This window comes from Sceloporus undulatus, chromosome 9 (assembly GCF_019175285.1).
Source record: "Sceloporus undulatus isolate JIND9_A2432 ecotype Alabama chromosome 9, SceUnd_v1.1, whole genome shotgun sequence".
Lineage (NCBI taxonomy): Eukaryota > Metazoa > Chordata > Lepidosauria > Squamata > Phrynosomatidae > Sceloporus > Sceloporus undulatus.
In genome coordinates this window covers 20,442,553-20,460,445 of record NC_056530.1, presented here as the reverse complement: position 1 = coordinate 20,460,445, position 17,893 = coordinate 20,442,553, and the positions used below count along the sequence as shown (strand labels likewise).

The following is a 17,893-nucleotide window of genomic DNA, read 5'->3' as shown; positions in this document are numbered from 1 at the left end:
ACAAACAGAAGAGGGAAGAAGCTCTCCCCTATCTTGGGCAGTGATATCTTTCCTCATAGTGGGAGTGTTTACAGCCCCATGGGCCATTTCTAGACATTTTTCTGGCTCCGTCATTAACCAGAATGGCATCACTACCTGTAGTGAGCTGGGTTTCTGCTCTAAGGTAGATGGGTTTTGAAGTGCTTGTTAGCACCATGGTCAAACATGAACAGCTATCTAGTGGCATGAAAGAGTTACTTTGTATTACTGACTATTACATGCTTTTTTGCATTAACTTTGCAGCTTGAGTCTGGGAACTCAAGCTGAGAACAGACTGGGAAAGTGATTCCCCCCCTGTTTCTAACCTGCTTGCACAGTTTTTATTGCTACAGAGGGGGGAGTTAGGTCATGCCTGCACATTTTGATTTTCTTTGTTGGCTTCTGCATTATATAACCCATGGGACATTACCTTCCATTCACCTTGGTCTGAGAGGGATGCAACCTAACCCAGGTGCCCGATATGCCCAGCAATGTCAACAGAACTTGATCGCCAGCCAAGGAATAGTCTGGGTAAATTCCACCATTGGCTGCAGGGAGATGCCACATCCCAGCAGTGAAAGGGTTGGAATGTACCATTTGCTGCATCTTTTACCACAAAAAAAACCTTGTGCTATAGCAGTAGCATATGTCACTGTTCTGCACCAAAAGAACTCTTGAAGAGACCTGGAACTACACCTAGTTCTGGGACAAGAAATTGCATATTACCATATGATTCCTTCTCCATTCCTGCTTTTCCCTTCACAGATGACTTTGAAGCTTTGTGCAATGTCCTCCGACCCCCCAGCTATGGGCCTGTGCGCTCGGGAAGTCTGGGACTGCCTTTCGAGTATGGTGGTGGCGAGTTCTTGCCCTACGGCCCGGAGATCTTTGCTCCTCCACCCCGCCCTCCTCCCCGACTTCCTGACTATGACCCTTTCCCCCGGGACTCTCTCTACGGCCCCTCACCCTATGAGGCCACAGACTTTGAAGACCTTCCCTACAGCGATCCACGCCAAGAGGGCCCTCCTGAGCACATCCGAGGGGGATATCGGCCCCGTAGCCCCCCTGAGCCGGAATGGGACTATCCCCCGCGTAGCGGTGGGAGTTCCTACCCTGAACGGCCAGGTCGGGCCAGCGAAGATTATGGTGAGTCTGGCTGAGATTGTACATAAGGTCGGCGGCACATAATGTTTGGACCACGCAGTTGCATGTCTGCCCAGCATGTCCTGTATGCCTCCCAAAGCACTAGGTTGAATTGGATGTCATTGCCAATTATACAAAATAGCAACCAAAGCAGCCCAATGCTGCCCTACTGGAGTCTTGGTGAAGAAGAAAATGCCCCCCCACACCAAGCCTTGGGGCCTGCCCAACCCTGTACTGTACTAGAAGGAGATCAGAGTACATTTTATGTTAAGCTTAGTCCTGGTGGAAGCCAAGAAGGGGAACCATGAGCTGGACATGTTGGGATGGGTGGAATTACAAGTGAACTTGCTCTCAGTATGGCTGGCTAGGCAGTGGAGAGAGGCTGCTTCTTCTTATTCTTCATTTCCCCTCTTCTATCTGCTTCCATCAGGCCGCTATGAAAGCTTTGGAGGTCTTGAGTCCGAGGAGTGTGGGATCCTGAGCGGCTGTGAGAATGGCCAGTGTGTTCGCATGGCAGATGGCTTCACCTGTGATTGCCATGAGGGTTACCGCCTGGACCCAACTCGTATGACCTGCATGGGTGAGAACTGGAATTCCCTTCCCCTACTCTTGTTTTCACCTAGCCTGAACCTCTTGCCAGATCTAACATTACTGAACTCACCCATCTTGCTTCAGTTGGCATCTTCTTAGTGGCACACACAGGTTAAGTCAACCTTAGGCCTGTGTGTGTATTATTTTGATTGTTGCAGAGGTTGGTGTTCCCTTCCTTCACAGCTGCCCTCCTGAACTTACTGTAGTGCCTCTGCAACCCACTGTCCCCTCATGGCCTTTCCATGTCTGGAGAGGACTGGAAAAGTATCTTGACTGGTCTTAGCATGACCCAAACTGTAACCCCACTTACTCAGATTACTCTGCTATTCTCCACTCCTGGTTTCTTTTACTCTCCTCTCCACTTTCCACAGATATTGACGAATGCAGTGAGACAGAGGGGCTCTGCCCAGGCGGCCGCTGCCTCAACATGGACGGCTCCTACCGCTGTTTGTGCCCGGTTGGTACTGTGCCCACTGGCCAGCCTCCCCGCTGCGTCCCTGCCTCCCGCAGTCGTGCCTGAGCTGAGCTGCAAAGGGTGGCCCAATATTTATTACTTGTATAGATTGGGGATTGGGGGAGGGAAGGGAGGGTCTCTTAGGAAAGAGGGAAATGTTGGCAATTTCTCCTCTCTCCCCTTCGGTGAATAGAGGAGGCCCCTCTGAGCTGCCACAGGAAGCAAAGAGCTGCCATGCTTGCCTGGGAGGCAGTTAAGAGAAGCACTTACATGGAAAAAATGAGCGTACCTCATCTGCAAGGCAGTGGCTCAAGGGAGTCAGGGGAAAGAGGAGGATGCTCAGTCTGACCTGATCCTAATTCATACAGCCAGTAGAATGGGGAGAAAGCAGAAGAGGTGGGAAATAATGGGAAAATGTGATAAAGCCCATCATCCTCAGTTGAAGTTGCCAACAAAATGGAAGTTCCAGAGGGGGCATCCCTCAAACCGAACTCCTCCCCTCCCCAGGGACTTGTATTTACAGTATTAAACCAAAGCTGCCTTGCCATTCTGCACTTGGGCGTTAAGCCCACATATATAACTTTTGGGATGTTTTGGAAGGAGATATTCAGAGCCTTTTTCTACAATGGCCCCCGATCCCCATGCAAGACAAGTTCTTACTGCCAGCATGTGCCCCTGTGGACATTTAATGGCTGGGGAAGGATAGGTGACACTTGGTAGAGTTTGTCAGCTGTAGTTCCGAAGCCAACCTGGAGAAAGTAGAATATATCACTGTGGGCTGCTTTCACATTACACATTTATAGCACTGTGATGCCACTTTCAGTGTCATGGCTACAAAATTTGGAGGTGGGGTGGTTGTGTGTTGTAGTTTGCAAATCCCAGGTTTCCATCGGATGCAATTAAAATAGAATCACAGAGCTATAACAAGTGTCACGTGAAAGGGCCCCTGACAGACGATGGCACCTGGAGGGAAATATCTGAGTCCCATTCATGCTACACAAATATAATGCTGCTCTTCAACTGCCAGCACTATGTAGTGGTTTGAGTACAGGTACCAAGGTTTGGTTCCCAGCTCCAGCCATTAAACCAAGTTACATGCTCTCAGCCTCAGGGAAGGCAATGGCAAATCTTCTCTGAACAAATCTTGCCAAGAAAACCCCATGATAGGGTTGCTTTAGAGTCGCCACAAGTTGAAAATGACTTGAAAGCACATCACAACCACAACTCAAGTAAGTGCTGTGGCTACATCCTGTGGAATCCTGGGGAATGTAATTTGGTGGGACACCGGAGCACTCTTAAGAAATCTAAATGCTCCTCCCAAAACTGCCACATCCAGGATTTCATGGATAAGAACCATAGCAGTTAAGTGGAATAATAGCACTATAATTGTGTTGTGTGAATGGGCCCTGCTCTCTTTTCTCAGCTAAAGGCTCTGCTTCCTCTCTTACCCAATATGTGGCCAGCAGGATGCATGCCGGCCATTAGAAGAGAAGTCCTACAGAGATATGCTAACATGAGGAATGTCCCATGAACACACAGAACATACATTTTATACAGACCAAGTTCAGCAAATATATTTTTAGAAATACAGTCTGTTTATATTTGTGTATACGTCCAACTCATGCTCATAACCTATGCATTCCCCCTGCTATTTTCTCTCTGTTTCCTCCCTTTTCTTTGTATGCATACTTTAAAAATCCATTTCTTTTAAAAGAAACTGCTCTATGAGCATGATGTGGAATTCCTGCCAACATTTCCTTCACTGGAGCCACACTGATAAGAAGTCTGTACACTTTGAAAACTGTTTCCAGAGTACGCAAAGTTTTTATCCGTCTGTCCCTGCTAAAGGAATTCTACAGACTTTCCAAAACCCGTTGTGCATTTTAACAAATGCAGGCACTTAGAAGATTCTTCTCCTTTTGTTTGTAGTCGAAATAACAGACTACCGTATTGGGAGAAGGTGGGGAATCAACTAAGCAGAAACTGGTATTAGTCCCTTGCCAAGATGGACTCCCTACAAAGGAGAGGGTAATGTCCAGTTCCCAGGGAGTCCCCCAAACCTCTTGGCAGTCCCCCCAACATTTTGGAGAAAACATATCTTGATTTTTGGGCAATTCACTCCAAAACCACATACAAATGTGACAGTTTGTCATTTTACCTTCCCCATACTACTCCTCACACATTTCCCCACCTCTAGAAAGACTTGCCACGAGGCGGCATGGCTTAGTGGTTTGAGCATTGGACTATGGAGACCAGGGTTCAAATCCCCACTCAGCCATGGAAACCCAATGGGAGTCCTTGGGCAAGTCACACAGTCTCAGCCCCAGAAAACCCTGTGATGAGGTCTCCTTAGGGTCACCATATTTTAGTCATACAGCAACAACAAAGAAAGACTTGATTGTTGACAACAGGATTGGCTGCTTCCCATCTCCAGGCAATACAGAGGGGGGCACTGCTGCGTCACCATCACCACTGTTACTGGAACAATAAACCTTTTTTATGAACAGCTATGGAGTTAGCCTCTTGGGTAAAGTCATGGAAGGGGGCAATCAAAGTGCTGGTCCCAACCAAGCTCTCCTGCAGCCCAGCAAACCAATATATGGAAAGCCAAGAAGTGGGGGATTAAAGCTGTTCCTGTGACACACACCATTGAGTGCACATGGTGAGCCACTTTGGTATTTTCCATTCATTCCACACAGTATTTAAATGCCATCTCCTCCTACACATCACAACTGGGATATGTGTGGCCAGGCAACATCACAATGTGGTCAAGGTGGCAAAAGGAGGCAGATTCCTTATTACTGTGGAAGTACACAAGCTAGGAGAGGCCAAAGCCTAATGCAAAAGGCAATATTCTACCTGTTCTTTTCCTCTCCACTGACTAAGTTAAATGAGTCAACGGGAAAAGTCTGAGACCCATCTCTAAGTGCTCAGTAGATGTCCATTTTAGCTTTCTCTATAATAAAGCAACCCTCTATTGAACACTTTGGGACGTGTCTCCAGCTTTTCCTGTGGATTCTATTTGATGCTCTTCAGTTTTTGTTGCTTTTGAGCTTTGTTCGTAGTTTGCTGCAATGGAAGTAAGCTGAGGATAAAGGGGGGGGGGGAGTGGTTGGAGGACAAAGAAATGGCATTTTAAATGCCGATGAAAAAGTGGGACAACAGGATTAATCAGGACCATTCCTGCCAAATTGGGGCCATTTGGAAGGTATGAAGTATATATATTACAAGCCAAAGAAAGCTCTTTCCATTGTGATGCCTCCACACAGTTGCCTTCCGTCTCCCACATTGTACCAGTTCCGCTTCAGTTCTCTTACTAAACAGGTGAGCACTTTCAGAGAGTAAGCAGGAATTTAACCACAGTAGTCCAGCTCTTGCAAAGTTTATCTCAGTTGGCCATCACTTTCTGGATGAACATAACCCACTTCTGTAATAGGGTAAATTAAAACAAGGCGATAGACAGGATCTGGAATAGAGGAAGGGTGGAGATTGAATGTCTTCTTCCTCACTAGCATTTCTCACCCCCTACACACTGCAAGGGCTTGGTTGGAGAAAATAATCCCCTCTAATCGATGGTTTCAGCATAACACACATGCCTGCAACAATTCTGGCTGGGATCAAGTAGGATTTCCAGATTGGGCCGGGGTTGAACAGCCAGAAAGACTTTGTTCTACTTTTTCCCTACTCACAGATTTACTTGTCCTCTCCTGTGCAGATTTAAAATGTCTGGATATCCCAGCTTTTTTATTTGCATTATCCGTTTTAAAAAACAAACATCCTCCCAAAATAAATCTGCAAATGAACAGAGCCCACCCCCCCACCCCCGAAAGAAACCGCTTGATTTTCTTCATCTTGGAGAGCCAACTGGGTTTTCCTGTTCGCAAATGGACAGACTGACCAGCAGTCTCACTCCCCTGGGAACAGAAGAGCAAACTGGTAGGACAAGCTTCTGCAACAGGAAAGAGCTTGAGAGCAATAAAAAAGAGCCAGCCACTGGCCTTGAAGGTTTCTTATAGGCCAGATGGCACAGAAACAACTAAGCACTGCTGGAACATTTCAGTCTGCTCTCCTGTAGCTTTCTCCATGTTGTTCTGTGATTCACTCTTGGCTATCTGTTGATGGAGGAGTAATTTGCTTGAGTGCCCGCCGTGGGCTGCACTGGCACCTTCTCCATCTGCCCTGGCTCTGAGGAAGAGTCATGCTCCTCAAGGATGCGCTGACGGTCTTCGCAAGGTGGGTCTCGAGGGAGCAGGATCAGATCCGAGAGGCCATGCAAGTCTGCCATTTTATGGAAGGTCTGGAGCAACAGAAGCATGGCCATCAGGCCCAGGAGCAAGTACACTGGAGGAAGACAGGGAGAAAGTATGAGACTGTGAGTGGGGAAGGGGATGCCAAAGAGAGGAGGGGTCCTTTCACACAATACACAGATTAATTCATTTATTTAGATGGCCAGAATCCTTTTGGGGACTTAAAATCTACCATATATACTCAACTATAAGTTAACCACATGTATAAGTTAAGGACAGGTTTTGAGGCCAAAATTACTGGTATGAATTTTGATATAATTGGTGGAGCCAATATTGACATCCTCTGGGTCTTCAAGAACTCCTTGCCACCAAAAAATCCCTCACAATTAGATGGAAATCTATTTCTAGTCTTGAAAAATAAAGGTTTTATATTAAACAGCTGAGAGGGGAACTGTTGCCTATCCAAAAGGTGAATCTCATCTTCCTTTTATGCTATACATTTATATCCCTATGATTCCACTTTAACTGCTTCCTATGGAACCCTGAGATTTGTAGTTGGGGGAAGCCATAGCACTGTGGGTCAGGTCCTAGAGCTCCCCTCCCTCAAGTGAGAATCTCAGGATCCCATTGAATGTTGCCATGATGGTATTTAAAGTGGAATCATAGCACTATAACTGCTATGATTCCCACTGAGTTAATGGCTGGAATACTGTTGTTTAATCCTCAAATAGAATAGGGCTATTCAATAAACTGAATGGTTCATCAACAAGTAAGCAAGTCCATGGATTTCAACAGCACTACTGTAGTCAGAACTAGCAGTGGGATTCAAGTCATAAAAACAGGCTACAAAAACAGCCTTTAGGGGTTGGAGACCATGTCCAGTCTAGTGGTTAGGGGCTGAAAAGGCCCAAGTCAGGTTAAAGATGGCCCTCCACCCTGTTCCATGGGGCAGCATGGCACTGTAAACCTCCTTTGTATCTTCCTATCTTACCCACCATCCATGGGGGTGCTTACCTGTGATTGAGACCTTATATAGTGAACGGAGTCGCTGTCCTGGTTGCTCCCCAGGGACATAGTCTCCGAGGCCAATGGTGCAAAGGGAGATGAAGCAGAAGTAGAAGGCATCCAGGAAGCTCCAAGACTCCTCCAACGTACTGAAGATGGCGGCAGGCACCAGGAAAAAAGCTACCAGCACCCCCACAGCCAACAAGAGCAAATGTCCACAAGACAGGGCCCGCCGGTCGTACCCCCAACGCCGTGCCAGATACTCCAGAGGTCCAGAAGTGAAGGTGGCAACAAGGCGCTGCACGGTGGCCGTCAACATCAGCATGGTGAAGGGGACGCCCAACAGCGCATAGACGATGCAGAAGGCCTTGCCAGCATCAGAGAGAGGGGTGGTGTAGCCATAGCCTTATGGGGTGGGAAAAGAGAAGGGGATGGGGTCAGAGGGGCTGGCATAAATGACAGAGTGAATTCCAGGTACTAGGCAAACCTCAATATACCATCTGTATGCTCACAGCTCACCCCACAATCACAGAATTTGTCTTTTCAACTGGCTTTCATTCTTTCAGTGTTATGGGGTTGCTAAAATGCAACAGAGAGGCTTGTTAAGATGTGGGGGAAATGCCCCCAAACCCAGCATGAAGCTGAAGAAGACTTCTAGGAATCAAAGGACTGGATCTCAAGAGCTCAGCTGCCTCATAACCAGACCCTCCAACATTTCATAGATGAAAACTGGGACGCATGTGGCAGCAACATTAGAATGTGGTCAAAGTGGGAAAAGTCATTAATAGGAAACACTTTTGCCCATCTTGGGGAGGGCAAGATTTGGCCACCTCCACTCTTCTCTCTGCAATAGAAGTGAACTTTTGCACTCAGTGCAATTCAGTTTGCAGCAACTAAAGTGAGCTTTAAAAAAGGAGGAAAGGGAAAGGAGGAAACAGAAACTGAGACATTTTAAAAGTATCTGAAAAAGTGGGATGACAACATTAGTTGGCACTTTCCCAAGAAAACTGGAATAGTTGGAAGGTATGCATGAGCCAACAGGCACTGCATGTAAACCTGGATGGAAACAATAAGTACCCAAAATTGGCTTGAGTCACTGTGGTTCTAAAAAAACTTTTGACCTACCCACCCACCCGCCTTGGTATGGAATTGGTCCTGGTCAGGGCTATATAGGGAAAGAAGCAATTTTTGTCTGGTATCAACCCTTCCACAAAGACTTTAGGATAACAGCTAATAAATCGGTGCACAAAGCCAAGTCAGCCATATGATGCTGCTGCACCCTAAAAGGACCCCTGCAGCACCAGCATGAATGCTATTCAGCAAGACAAAGCCCTGGGGGGGGGGAGAAGGGGGACTGTTTCTTAGCATCACAACACACCAAGGATGCTGCTGACATGTGGAAGGCCAGATCATATGAGGAAGGGCTGAAGGAGGAAGATATTTTTAGCCTAGGAATGCAAGAGCCAAGGCTAGCAGGACGAATGTGCCAATATTTTCCTGATCCCTTGAAGACTCGAATTTAGGCTAAATGTTACCAGAAAAACTTTCGAGAAAGGAAGAAGCCAAAATCCCTTTCTCCAGTGGAAACCCTTCAGAGGAGAGGGAGGAATCATAGCTGGAAGACAGAGTCCTTGGCAATATCTTTCTGATTTGGGGATTCTGTGTAACAGCAACTGATTTTTGTGGAGGGATAACAGAGGCCAAGGGACCCAAGCTGGCATGTTTTGTGGTGGCCTGGGTCAACTGGGGACATTTTTGGCTCTTTGCTATCCAGTTGGGGAGGGGTTTTGGAGGTTGCAAAAGGGATCCTTGAGACCACATGTGATCCATCCCTATCATTTGTGAGGGGGATGTACCAACAATGGGGAGGAACATCTCCCCTTCAGCTAAGGTACCAAAGAGCCCTTACTATCCATCTGAGAAAGTCATGGGCTAAAAGGTCCAGTGGCAAGAAAGCAACTTCCTCTTGCTGTGTTCCTAAACCACTGAAGACACATATCTTGGGGATCCAGGAGTTTGCTGACTCTAGGGTCCTCCTCCTCCTAAGATGAGACCTCTAGAGATCATTTGCCTGGGATGCCAACACTCACTGATCTTAAACCCCCTTTTCATTAGTAACTCAGTGAGAAGTTACTGGGGAACATAATTTGTACTTTCCCATCTCTGACTCTGCAGGAGCTGTAGATAGGAGCGGTTGTGTGTGGCACCATCTCCATATCCTCTAACTGTCCTGATTTGGCAGAAACAGTCCCAGTGAATCCTCTGTCATCCCACCTTTCCAGCTGCTTTTAAAATGTCCCAGTTTCTCTCTCCTCCTCCCACTTTCTCTCTTTGTCCTCAGCTTATTTCAGTCGCTGCAAATTGAGTTCAAAGAGCAAAAGTAGTTTCTGCGCAGTTGAGTCAGCAGAGGAGGGGGCAGAATCTTGACCTTCCTAGTAGACTCAGGCAAAAACAAACTTCTGCAACCGCTAGACAGCTCCAGCTTTAACGGTGTGAATTCCCAGTGATGCCAAGATTTACATATGGGTCTAGCTGAACCTCAGACATATTTCAACACCTGCTTCCCCATACCTGCAGCAAGGTCTGAGGTTCCCCTTTTAGCAAGTGACAGAATGTGAAGCTAGGGACGGGGAAGGAAAAGAAGGCCTCATGTGCGTGCATGTGGTGCGTGTGTGTAAAACTTCCTCCAGGCCGCCTGCCAGCACCCTTCTCGCTTAATCCCCTCCGGTATCTGCCACCACTTGCCGCCAGCTACTGTACTGGGCAGAGTTCACACCATGTCAGCCACTCAGCCAGGAATCCCCAACCCCCTGGAATGGCATCCAAAGCACCCCTGCCCCAAAACGGCATCACAGGAGAGCTTTCCCCTAGTCTGAGCATTAGACTGGGCCAGAGTCCACGCCTGGACAAGACAATTCTTCAACTCACTTTCCGCCTCCCTCCTCCAAGCAAGACGTGGCACAACATCTCCCTGAGCTACTGCTCAGTGCCAACAAGACAGCTGAATCTGGGCAGGCTGCCAGGCATAGGAAAGGCTGAGGCTGCCTGATCCTGGGCAGGAGGATAGGGAAAGCCCTCAGTGGGTCAAGGAATGAGGAACAGGGCAGCAACCACACATCTGGGCCATCCAGCTGACTGGCATTCTGCTCCCATCCCCAAAAGAGAAAGTTTGGGATTCCTTACTAGGCCTCTGTTAAACCTCTCCATTTCTCCCATTAAATCCCATAATTGTGTTGAAAGATCTTTTAACTGAAGGCATGTCTCATACTTTTATCCCTATGGTTCTGGGTTTGTTTTTGTTTTAACATTTTATGCTATTTTAAATACAGTTGGCCCTCCTCACATCCACAGATTCTTTGTCCACAGGTTCAACCAGCCACAGCTTGAAAATATTCCACAAAGATATACGTTCCAAAAGCAAACCTTGATTTTATTATTTTATATAACCCCAGCAGATACCAAGGGCCCACTGTAAGTGGTGCTTTCATTGAATATAAATACTGCATTGAGCTGTATTTTAACCTCAAAATCATAAACTCCCCTCCCCAGAATTTGTTTTACTCTATGAGATTTGAGATCTCCAAAAATCAGAAATCAAGTAATCTTTGCAATCTTGGCTGGCTGGAGTATGGCCACTAGCCCAACTTGAAAAAACTGGCATACAAAATAAGAGCTCGGCAAGATGGAAAACACTTTTGTCAATGGTTGGTGTAAGTTTAGTGCATCTGCTGGAACACAAACAACTCCATGGAGCAAGAACACCAGATGTTCTGGAATACAGTAAAACCATTTTGACTTATAATGGAAGGATTCACCTGGACGCATTTTTCTATACATCGGTAACTCAGAAAGAACTATAATAGGCATATGGAGAAACAAAAATGAAAGCAATGGATACTCTTTGGTTATACCTGTACAGTCTGGCCACAGCATGGTTATTGGCAATTTATGTTGCCTTTGGAATATATATATATATATTAAAATATGTAGGATAGGATAGGATCTAGTTAAGATGACTGCCGTTTCAAGAGCAAGAAAATATGTGGTCTTTCATTCCCCGCCATGTCAGGAAGGTGAATGTTTTTGGCTCAAGTGGAACTTAATACAGTCAAATGCAACCAGGGAAAGCAGTATGGATCTGGGAGATCTTTGCCTTCCTTTCCTTGCAGGTGGCTGGTTAGAGCAAACCAAAGGCACTGCATGCCCCAAAGCAGCTGGAGGGACAGGGACAGGAGAAGGAACCCTTTCTTCAGTGGGACAAGGCAGCTATCTGCTGGAAGAGGCCCCTACCGTCTGCCTCCTCCTGAAATGCTGAAGCCTTTCCGCCCAGAGCAGACCACAACATCCGCCTGCCCAAGCCATGTAGAAAGCTGTCGGGGAACAAGTTGAGGAACACATGGAGGGTGCAGGGCCTTCTCCAGCCTTCAGGCCACAAAAGCACCTTTTGACATTTGCACAACACTCCCTTCCCTTGCAAAGTGTTTCCTGCAGAAGGTGAAGAAACGTTCCTATTCCAAAAGTCATAGAATCATAGACTTGGACAGCCTTGAAGATATTTCAAGAATGCAGCCATGTCACCCTCCGGTCTTCTCTTCACCAAGCTGAACAAGACCAGCTCATTCAACATTTGTTCTCCATACCTTGTTGTATCATCCTTGTTACTCTTCCCTGAACCCTCTGCAACACGTCTATGTCCTTCTTAAAATGAGATGCCCAGAACTGAATGCAATGCTCCAAATGATGCCTGAGCAGCTCAGACTATAGAGGGACTATTACTTCTCTCAACTTGGAAACCATGTTTTCACTAATGAAGCCTAAAATTGCATTTGGAAACACATTACATGCTCTCCAACATTTCACACATGAAAACCAGAACAGATATGGCCAAGCAACAACAGAGCGTGGGTGGTCAAGATGGCAAAAGTTATTAAGGAGGAACAACATACAAGCTAGGAGAGGCTGCAGCTGTTTGCTTTTGCTTGAGCCAACTGGGAACGGCCAAATCCCATCCCTCCTTTCCTCTTCCCTTTGCGAGGTTAACTGAGCTCTTCAGCAATTTGGTTCAAGTGTGAACCATTTAAACCGCTTCAAACCGATTTGCAAAGCGGCTTAGAACGTAGTGGGAATGAGGCTCTTGTTTGGGTTTTAGGGAAGGTGCGTCTTCATTAAGGAACTAGGCAAGATATTAGGAAAGATAATAATGCTCAATAAAGGCAGCAAGAAAAGGAGATTGCCACTCCTCCGTTCACACTTTGCCTCTTTCCACCCGGACAAAAAACAGGATGCAGAAGACAAAGAGCAACCTGGCTGAGACCTGGTTCAGGAGCAACTGGACTTTCCTTTAGGCAGATGGCTCTCAGGCTGAATGCCGAAGGGCTCACCTTCCCTACTCTGTACATAAACACACCTAGCTAGCTGTAGTTAACTCCCACACATTGTTGCTTGTCACTGGACAGAGGAAGGAGAAAAGACTGGCTGGAGGAGAAATAGGTCTCCCTAAGAGGTCACTACCAATGCCTGTTTCTCCCCCAGCATCTGCCAGCCATGGCCATGAACTTGCAAGTTGGCATTTCAGTGGAGCCATCCAGGAAAATACATAGCCACAGTCAGAGGTGTGGTTCTGTGTGTGTGTGTTGTGCCTTCAAGTCACATTTCGACTTGTGGCAAATTTTGACAGGAGGATAAAATTGCACCGAAATAAGGATCCCCCTCCCCAATGAAATCTTCCTTCCTTCATTCCCTACATTCCCAGAACTGCAGAGAATGAGACATTGAAATTTATTCACACCTAGAATCCTAGAGTTGGAAGAGACCCCAAGGGCCATCCAGTCCAACCCCCTTCTGCCATGCAGGAATACACAATCAAAGCATCCCTGGCACATGGCCATCCAGCCTCTGTTTAAAGACCCCCAAAGAAGGAGCTCCAAGGCATAATGAATTAGGCCAAAGCATACCGAAGACACATAGAATCATTGAGTTGGAAGAGATCCCAAAAAGGGCCAACCCCATTCTGCCATGCAGGAACTCTCCATCAAAGCATCCCCAGCAGATGGCCATCCAGCCTCTGCTTGAAGGCCTCCAAAGAAGGAGACTCCACTGTCCTTCAAGGGAGTGTGTTCCACTGTCGAAAAGCCCTTACTCTCAGGATGTTCTTCCTAATGTTGAGGTGGAATCTCTTTTTCTTTAACTTGCATCCATTGTTCCAAGTCCTATTCTCTGGAGCAGCAGAAAACAAATTTGCCTCCCTCTCAGCCACAGCGACACTCCTGAGCCAAGTTATGCCTTACCCCCCATGCGCAGACCCACACCTGTGACAGGGGGGCATCTATCTGGGCACAACAGCTTATGATCATATTCCACCAGGAAGTATCTATAGCAACTCCCTACTGAAATGGGAAGCCAGAGTGGTTCACTTGTGGCCTCCCAATGTTGCTGGGTTGCTATGTCTATCATCCCCGTCACTTGTGGCTACGCTTATGGGAGATGGAGGCCCACATCATTTGAAAGGCTAGATAAAGGCATAAAGGAGAGAATAGGGCACCTTTAGCTCCACATTGTCACTTCAAAGGCTCCAAAAAGAGATGTGTTTGATTCCCAGCTTGGCCACAAAACCCAATGGTTGACCTTGGGCAAGTCCCACTCTCTCAGCCGCAGAGGAGGGTCATGGCAAACCCGCTCTGAACAAATCTTGCCTTAGGGTTGCCGTAAGCCGGAAACAAAGGCGCATGACAACAAAGAACACACATTGTTACCCAAACAGGTTTGCAAGGCGGCAAGGTGGAGTCCGATTACAGTCCAACGTCAGCCACAGAGGAGGAAAAGGTGAAGGGGAGGGAAGAGGAAAGAGAAAGGCAAACCCAAGGCACCAAGTGACACATTTGTCCACAGAGTGACTTCTTAGAATGAAATAGGGATCTCACAGTGCCAAGCCCTCTTCTGTGGGCAGGTCCATGGCACTCAAGGGTCCTCCGTCCTCCTTTTCCAGGACATGTCCTACATCTCAGCCTGAGGTCCTCCACTTGGAGCCTGTCTGAGAGTCATGTCCAGGAGGACTTTTCTTTTCTTTCAGTTTCAAAGTGCTCCAAGGCCTCCTTTCCTATGAAATCAAAGGCAATAGTTGTGCTCCAAATGGGTGGACATTAGAGGACTTCTCCTGGACGGAGGGCTGGAATGTAGGACATGTCATGGAAAAGGAGGACACGTCGCTTGGGGACCAAAGCATAGAACCCAGAAGGAAGGCAGCAAGAGATGGAAGCACTTCCAAGAAAGAGGTGCAACAGTCTCAGTACAGTGTAAGTCGTGCTCCAAATAGGAGGGCTTTGGGGGGGGGGGATCGGAAAGGTGGGAGGGGTGTCCGGGAAAAGGAGGACCGACCGACGGTGGTGATGACGGTGCTGGCGAAGAAGAAGGCGGAGGCGAAGTCCCAGTCCGAAGGGGCGGCGGATCCGTTCCGGAGCAGAGCCACGCCGTGTCTGTTGGCGCTGAGGACGGCGGCCAGGAAGCGCTCCAGGGCGGCTTCGGGGAGGCAGGGGCTCTCGCGGAGGAAGGCCGCCTTCAAGCCCCGCAGCTCCGCCCGCAGACGGCTCTCGTAGGGCCGCTCGACGGCCGAGAGGACCAGGGCCCCCAGCAGCAGGTAGCCCAGGTAGCCCAGGGCCAGGCCCCCCAGCACCAGCCAGCCCCGCTGCATCCTCCCTCCGGCCGCGGCTGGGAAGCCGGACGACGATCGGCCCCGGGAAGGATGCTCCGTCCGCTGGTGGCCGGGCTGCCCTCCTTCTTCCAGGCTTTGAAGGAGACGCCGGAGCCAAGCCCCTCCCCCCGGGCGGAGCTGGGACTTTCCCCCGCCTGCACCTGGAAGGAGGCAGCAGGCCCCGCCCTTCAGCCCCTTGGCACTCGGTCCATGCTCAGGAACCCTCTGCTCCAAGGAGTGTGAAGAAAGCTTTCCTGGCCGGCATCCATCCTTTTTCCCCCGATGCACCTGGAAGGAAGGAGGAGGCGGGCAATCAGGCCTTTCCTGAGCGAGCGTCTTGCACTCTGTGCATGCTCAGGAACCCTCTGCTCCAAGCAGGAAGCCACGGAGTGTAAAGTCGAAAGCTTTCCTGGCCGGCATCCATCCTTTCCCCCCCAAATACATCTGGAAGGAAGGAGGAGCAATCGGGCCTTTCCTGGGCTTCTTGCACTCTGTGCATGCTCAGGAAGCCTCTCCCTGCTGGGGAATCCTGCAGTTTTATTGTGGCTCAGAGCTCTCTGATAGAGAAGGCTATTCAGTCTATTCAGTCTACTTCCTCAGATGTATTTGGTGGAGTGGAAAGCCCAGCACAGACACACAGGTGCCATTGGTATGTGAGGATGCCAATACAAATGGCAAACCTTTTGGACCCGCAACTTTGCTACACAAAGGACTTGTCATTTGAATCAGTGTCTGCACCTGGCTTCCCACTCTGCCAAATGCATCTGAGGAAGAAGACCGAAGTCTAGAAAAGCCCATGGCACCAGCTTCTTTCTTTCAGTGAGTCTCAAAGGTGCTATAAGTTCTCTTTACGCTCTAGAAGAGGTTGTTCCTGACGTTGCGCCAGCATCTGTGGCTGGCATCTTCATCATTGTCTGCTGGGAAAACCCCGATCCTGGGTGGCTTTCAATTGCATTTTGCCGGGTTCTGATTTTAGTGTTTTTCAGGACTGGCAGCCAAACTATGGGCCCAAACAGACAGGCCAAAATAAAGCTCCTTTGGGTCACTTTGGAGGTATGCTGTTTAAATGGCACATGCATCTTAAGAGACTAAAAGCTGCGCCAAAGCTGCGCTCCAGTCCTTAGGACCAGAACATGGCTTTGGCACGGCTTCCGGACCCTTTGGACGCATGCATCATTTAAACAGCATACCCCCAAAGTGACCCAAAGCAGCTTTATTTTGGCCTGTCTGGGCCCTTTGCTAGCTTTAAGGGTTTCTTCTTCCTGTGGAAGGTGTCTTGCAGATGCTTTGGCGCAGGCCTATCTTTCCTGAACGAAAGTAAAGGACTATCTGAGCAGCAAAGGAGGAGGAGGAGGGAAGAGGCAAGAGATAAGCAGCCCCAACAGGGTGAATGCCCCACGGCTGGCCCAAGGAAGCCACAGGGAACAGATAACTCTCCCCAGGGGCCGCCAGACATGGCCAGGGTCCTCTCCTGCTGGAACAGCAGAGCAAGGAGGGTTTCCAGCCCCCAAATCCAGTCCCGGCCAGGCCAGATGGGTCCGACAGTCCACGCTCTATTGACACGGAGGAGATTGGGGGCTGAGGGAGGGGACATGGAAAGTGGGAGATAGAGCACCTAGAAGCACAGGATGTTCCTAACAGAGTCCCCAGGCCCCCAAAGTGGGTCCCGGTTGGACTATGGTACGACCCTGCGCCAGCCAAGTCAGCGCATGGCACAGGTGGGGACCAGTCACGGCTAGCCCTGAGTCTAAATTTAGTACAGCGCATGGGACAAGATGATGACACCTAACTCTCAGTGCACTGTTATGGAATATTTGCTTTGCTTGTATGCCTTCATGTTGTTTCCGACTTATGGAGACCCTAAGGCAAACCTATCCTGGGGTTTTCTTGGCAAGATTTTTCAGAGGGTTGCCATTGCCTTCCCTTGAGGCTGAGAAAGTGTGACTTGCCTCTTGTTTGTTTTTTGGATGGGTGGGGAGAGGGCTAACATGTGTAGAGGACTGAGTATTGGACTAGGACTATGGGAGACCAAAGTTTGAATCTCAGCCACGGAAACCCACTGGCTAACCTTAGGCAAGTCACACACTCTCAGCCTCAAAGGCAATGGCAGCACCTTCTGAGCAAGTCTTGCCAAGAAAACCCCACGATAGGTTTGCCTTATTGTCACCGTAAGTTAGAAACAACATGAAGGTACACAAGGGAGGGAGGGTTCCCATCTAATCGTAGATCCAGAAAACACCTTTGCTGTCGGAAAAGCAGAAGTGCAGGAGGTATTACGGAGGACATTCATAAGGCCGGTGCCACACCTGTGAAGGTGCTGTTCTAAATAGGTAACTATTTAAACCACCAGCAACATAGTGCTGGGTCTCCAACTACGCAAATGAGGGAGATGGGAAATACAGTACAGGAGTAGGCAGATCTTAAAATGCCTACCCAGATCCTTAACTGTTTAGTAAGAACCAATCTTTTGAACTGACAACCAGTACAGATCTTGCAAGAGAAATGTGCTCTAGTCAGATCACTCCAAACAGCAATCTGGTGGCAATATTTGATGTCACTGATTCTGTCACCGTTTCAAGGGCAACCAAAAATCAAGGGTGTCACAGAAGCTGTCAAGCCTGGAGGTCACTAAGGTATGATTGACAGTGGCCATGCACAACTTCTCACCACACACACACACACACACACACACACACATATATATCTTCTGACTTTGGGGCAGTGGCACTAGATTGTAAGGTGGGCACA

At 48.4% G+C, this 17,893-nt stretch overlaps 2 protein-coding genes across 3 annotated transcripts in view; one reads left to right on the top strand and one right to left on the bottom strand.

The window, feature by feature from the left end:
• The window catches only part of LTBP4 (latent transforming growth factor beta binding protein 4), a 44,135-nt gene extending 39,428 nt beyond the window's left edge, over positions 1-4,707 (top strand). For both annotated transcript variants that reach the window (XM_042440045.1, XM_042440044.1), the window contains 3 exons: positions 784-1,164; positions 1,592-1,741; positions 2,124-4,707. In XM_042440045.1, coding sequence (XP_042295979.1) covers positions 784-1,164; positions 1,592-1,741; positions 2,124-2,272 — 680 coding nt within the window. In that variant the 3' untranslated portion in view covers positions 2,273-4,707. The remainder of the gene's footprint in view (positions 1-783; positions 1,165-1,591; positions 1,742-2,123) is intronic.
• Positions 4,708-6,034: 1,327 nt separating this feature from the next.
• Positions 6,035-15,404, bottom strand: KCNK6 (potassium two pore domain channel subfamily K member 6). The gene is made up of 3 exons (XM_042440042.1): positions 14,833-15,404; positions 7,468-7,863; positions 6,035-6,547 (listed from the first exon to the last, which is right to left on the bottom strand). Exons 1-3 carry the CDS (start codon positions 15,143-15,145, stop codon positions 6,315-6,317), a joined length of 942 nt encoding a protein of 313 aa, XP_042295976.1. The 5' UTR covers positions 15,146-15,404; the 3' UTR covers positions 6,035-6,314.
• Between the last annotated feature and the right edge of the window lie 2,489 nt (positions 15,405-17,893).

Bases quoted from the DNA above. Each gene is read 5' to 3' on its own strand.
- KCNK6 (XM_042440042.1), bottom strand. From the start codon at position 15,145: ATGCAGCGGGGCTGGCTGGTGCTGGGGGGCCTGGCCCTGGGCTACCTG. The intron at 7,864-14,832 runs GTCGGTCCTCCT...CCACCCCATAAG, and splicing joins CACCGTCATCACCACCGTCG to GCTATGGCTACACCACCCCT. The intron at 6,548-7,467 runs GTAAGCACCCCC...GTCTTCCTCCAG, and splicing joins ATATAAGGTCTCAATCACAG to TGTACTTGCTCCTGGGCCTG.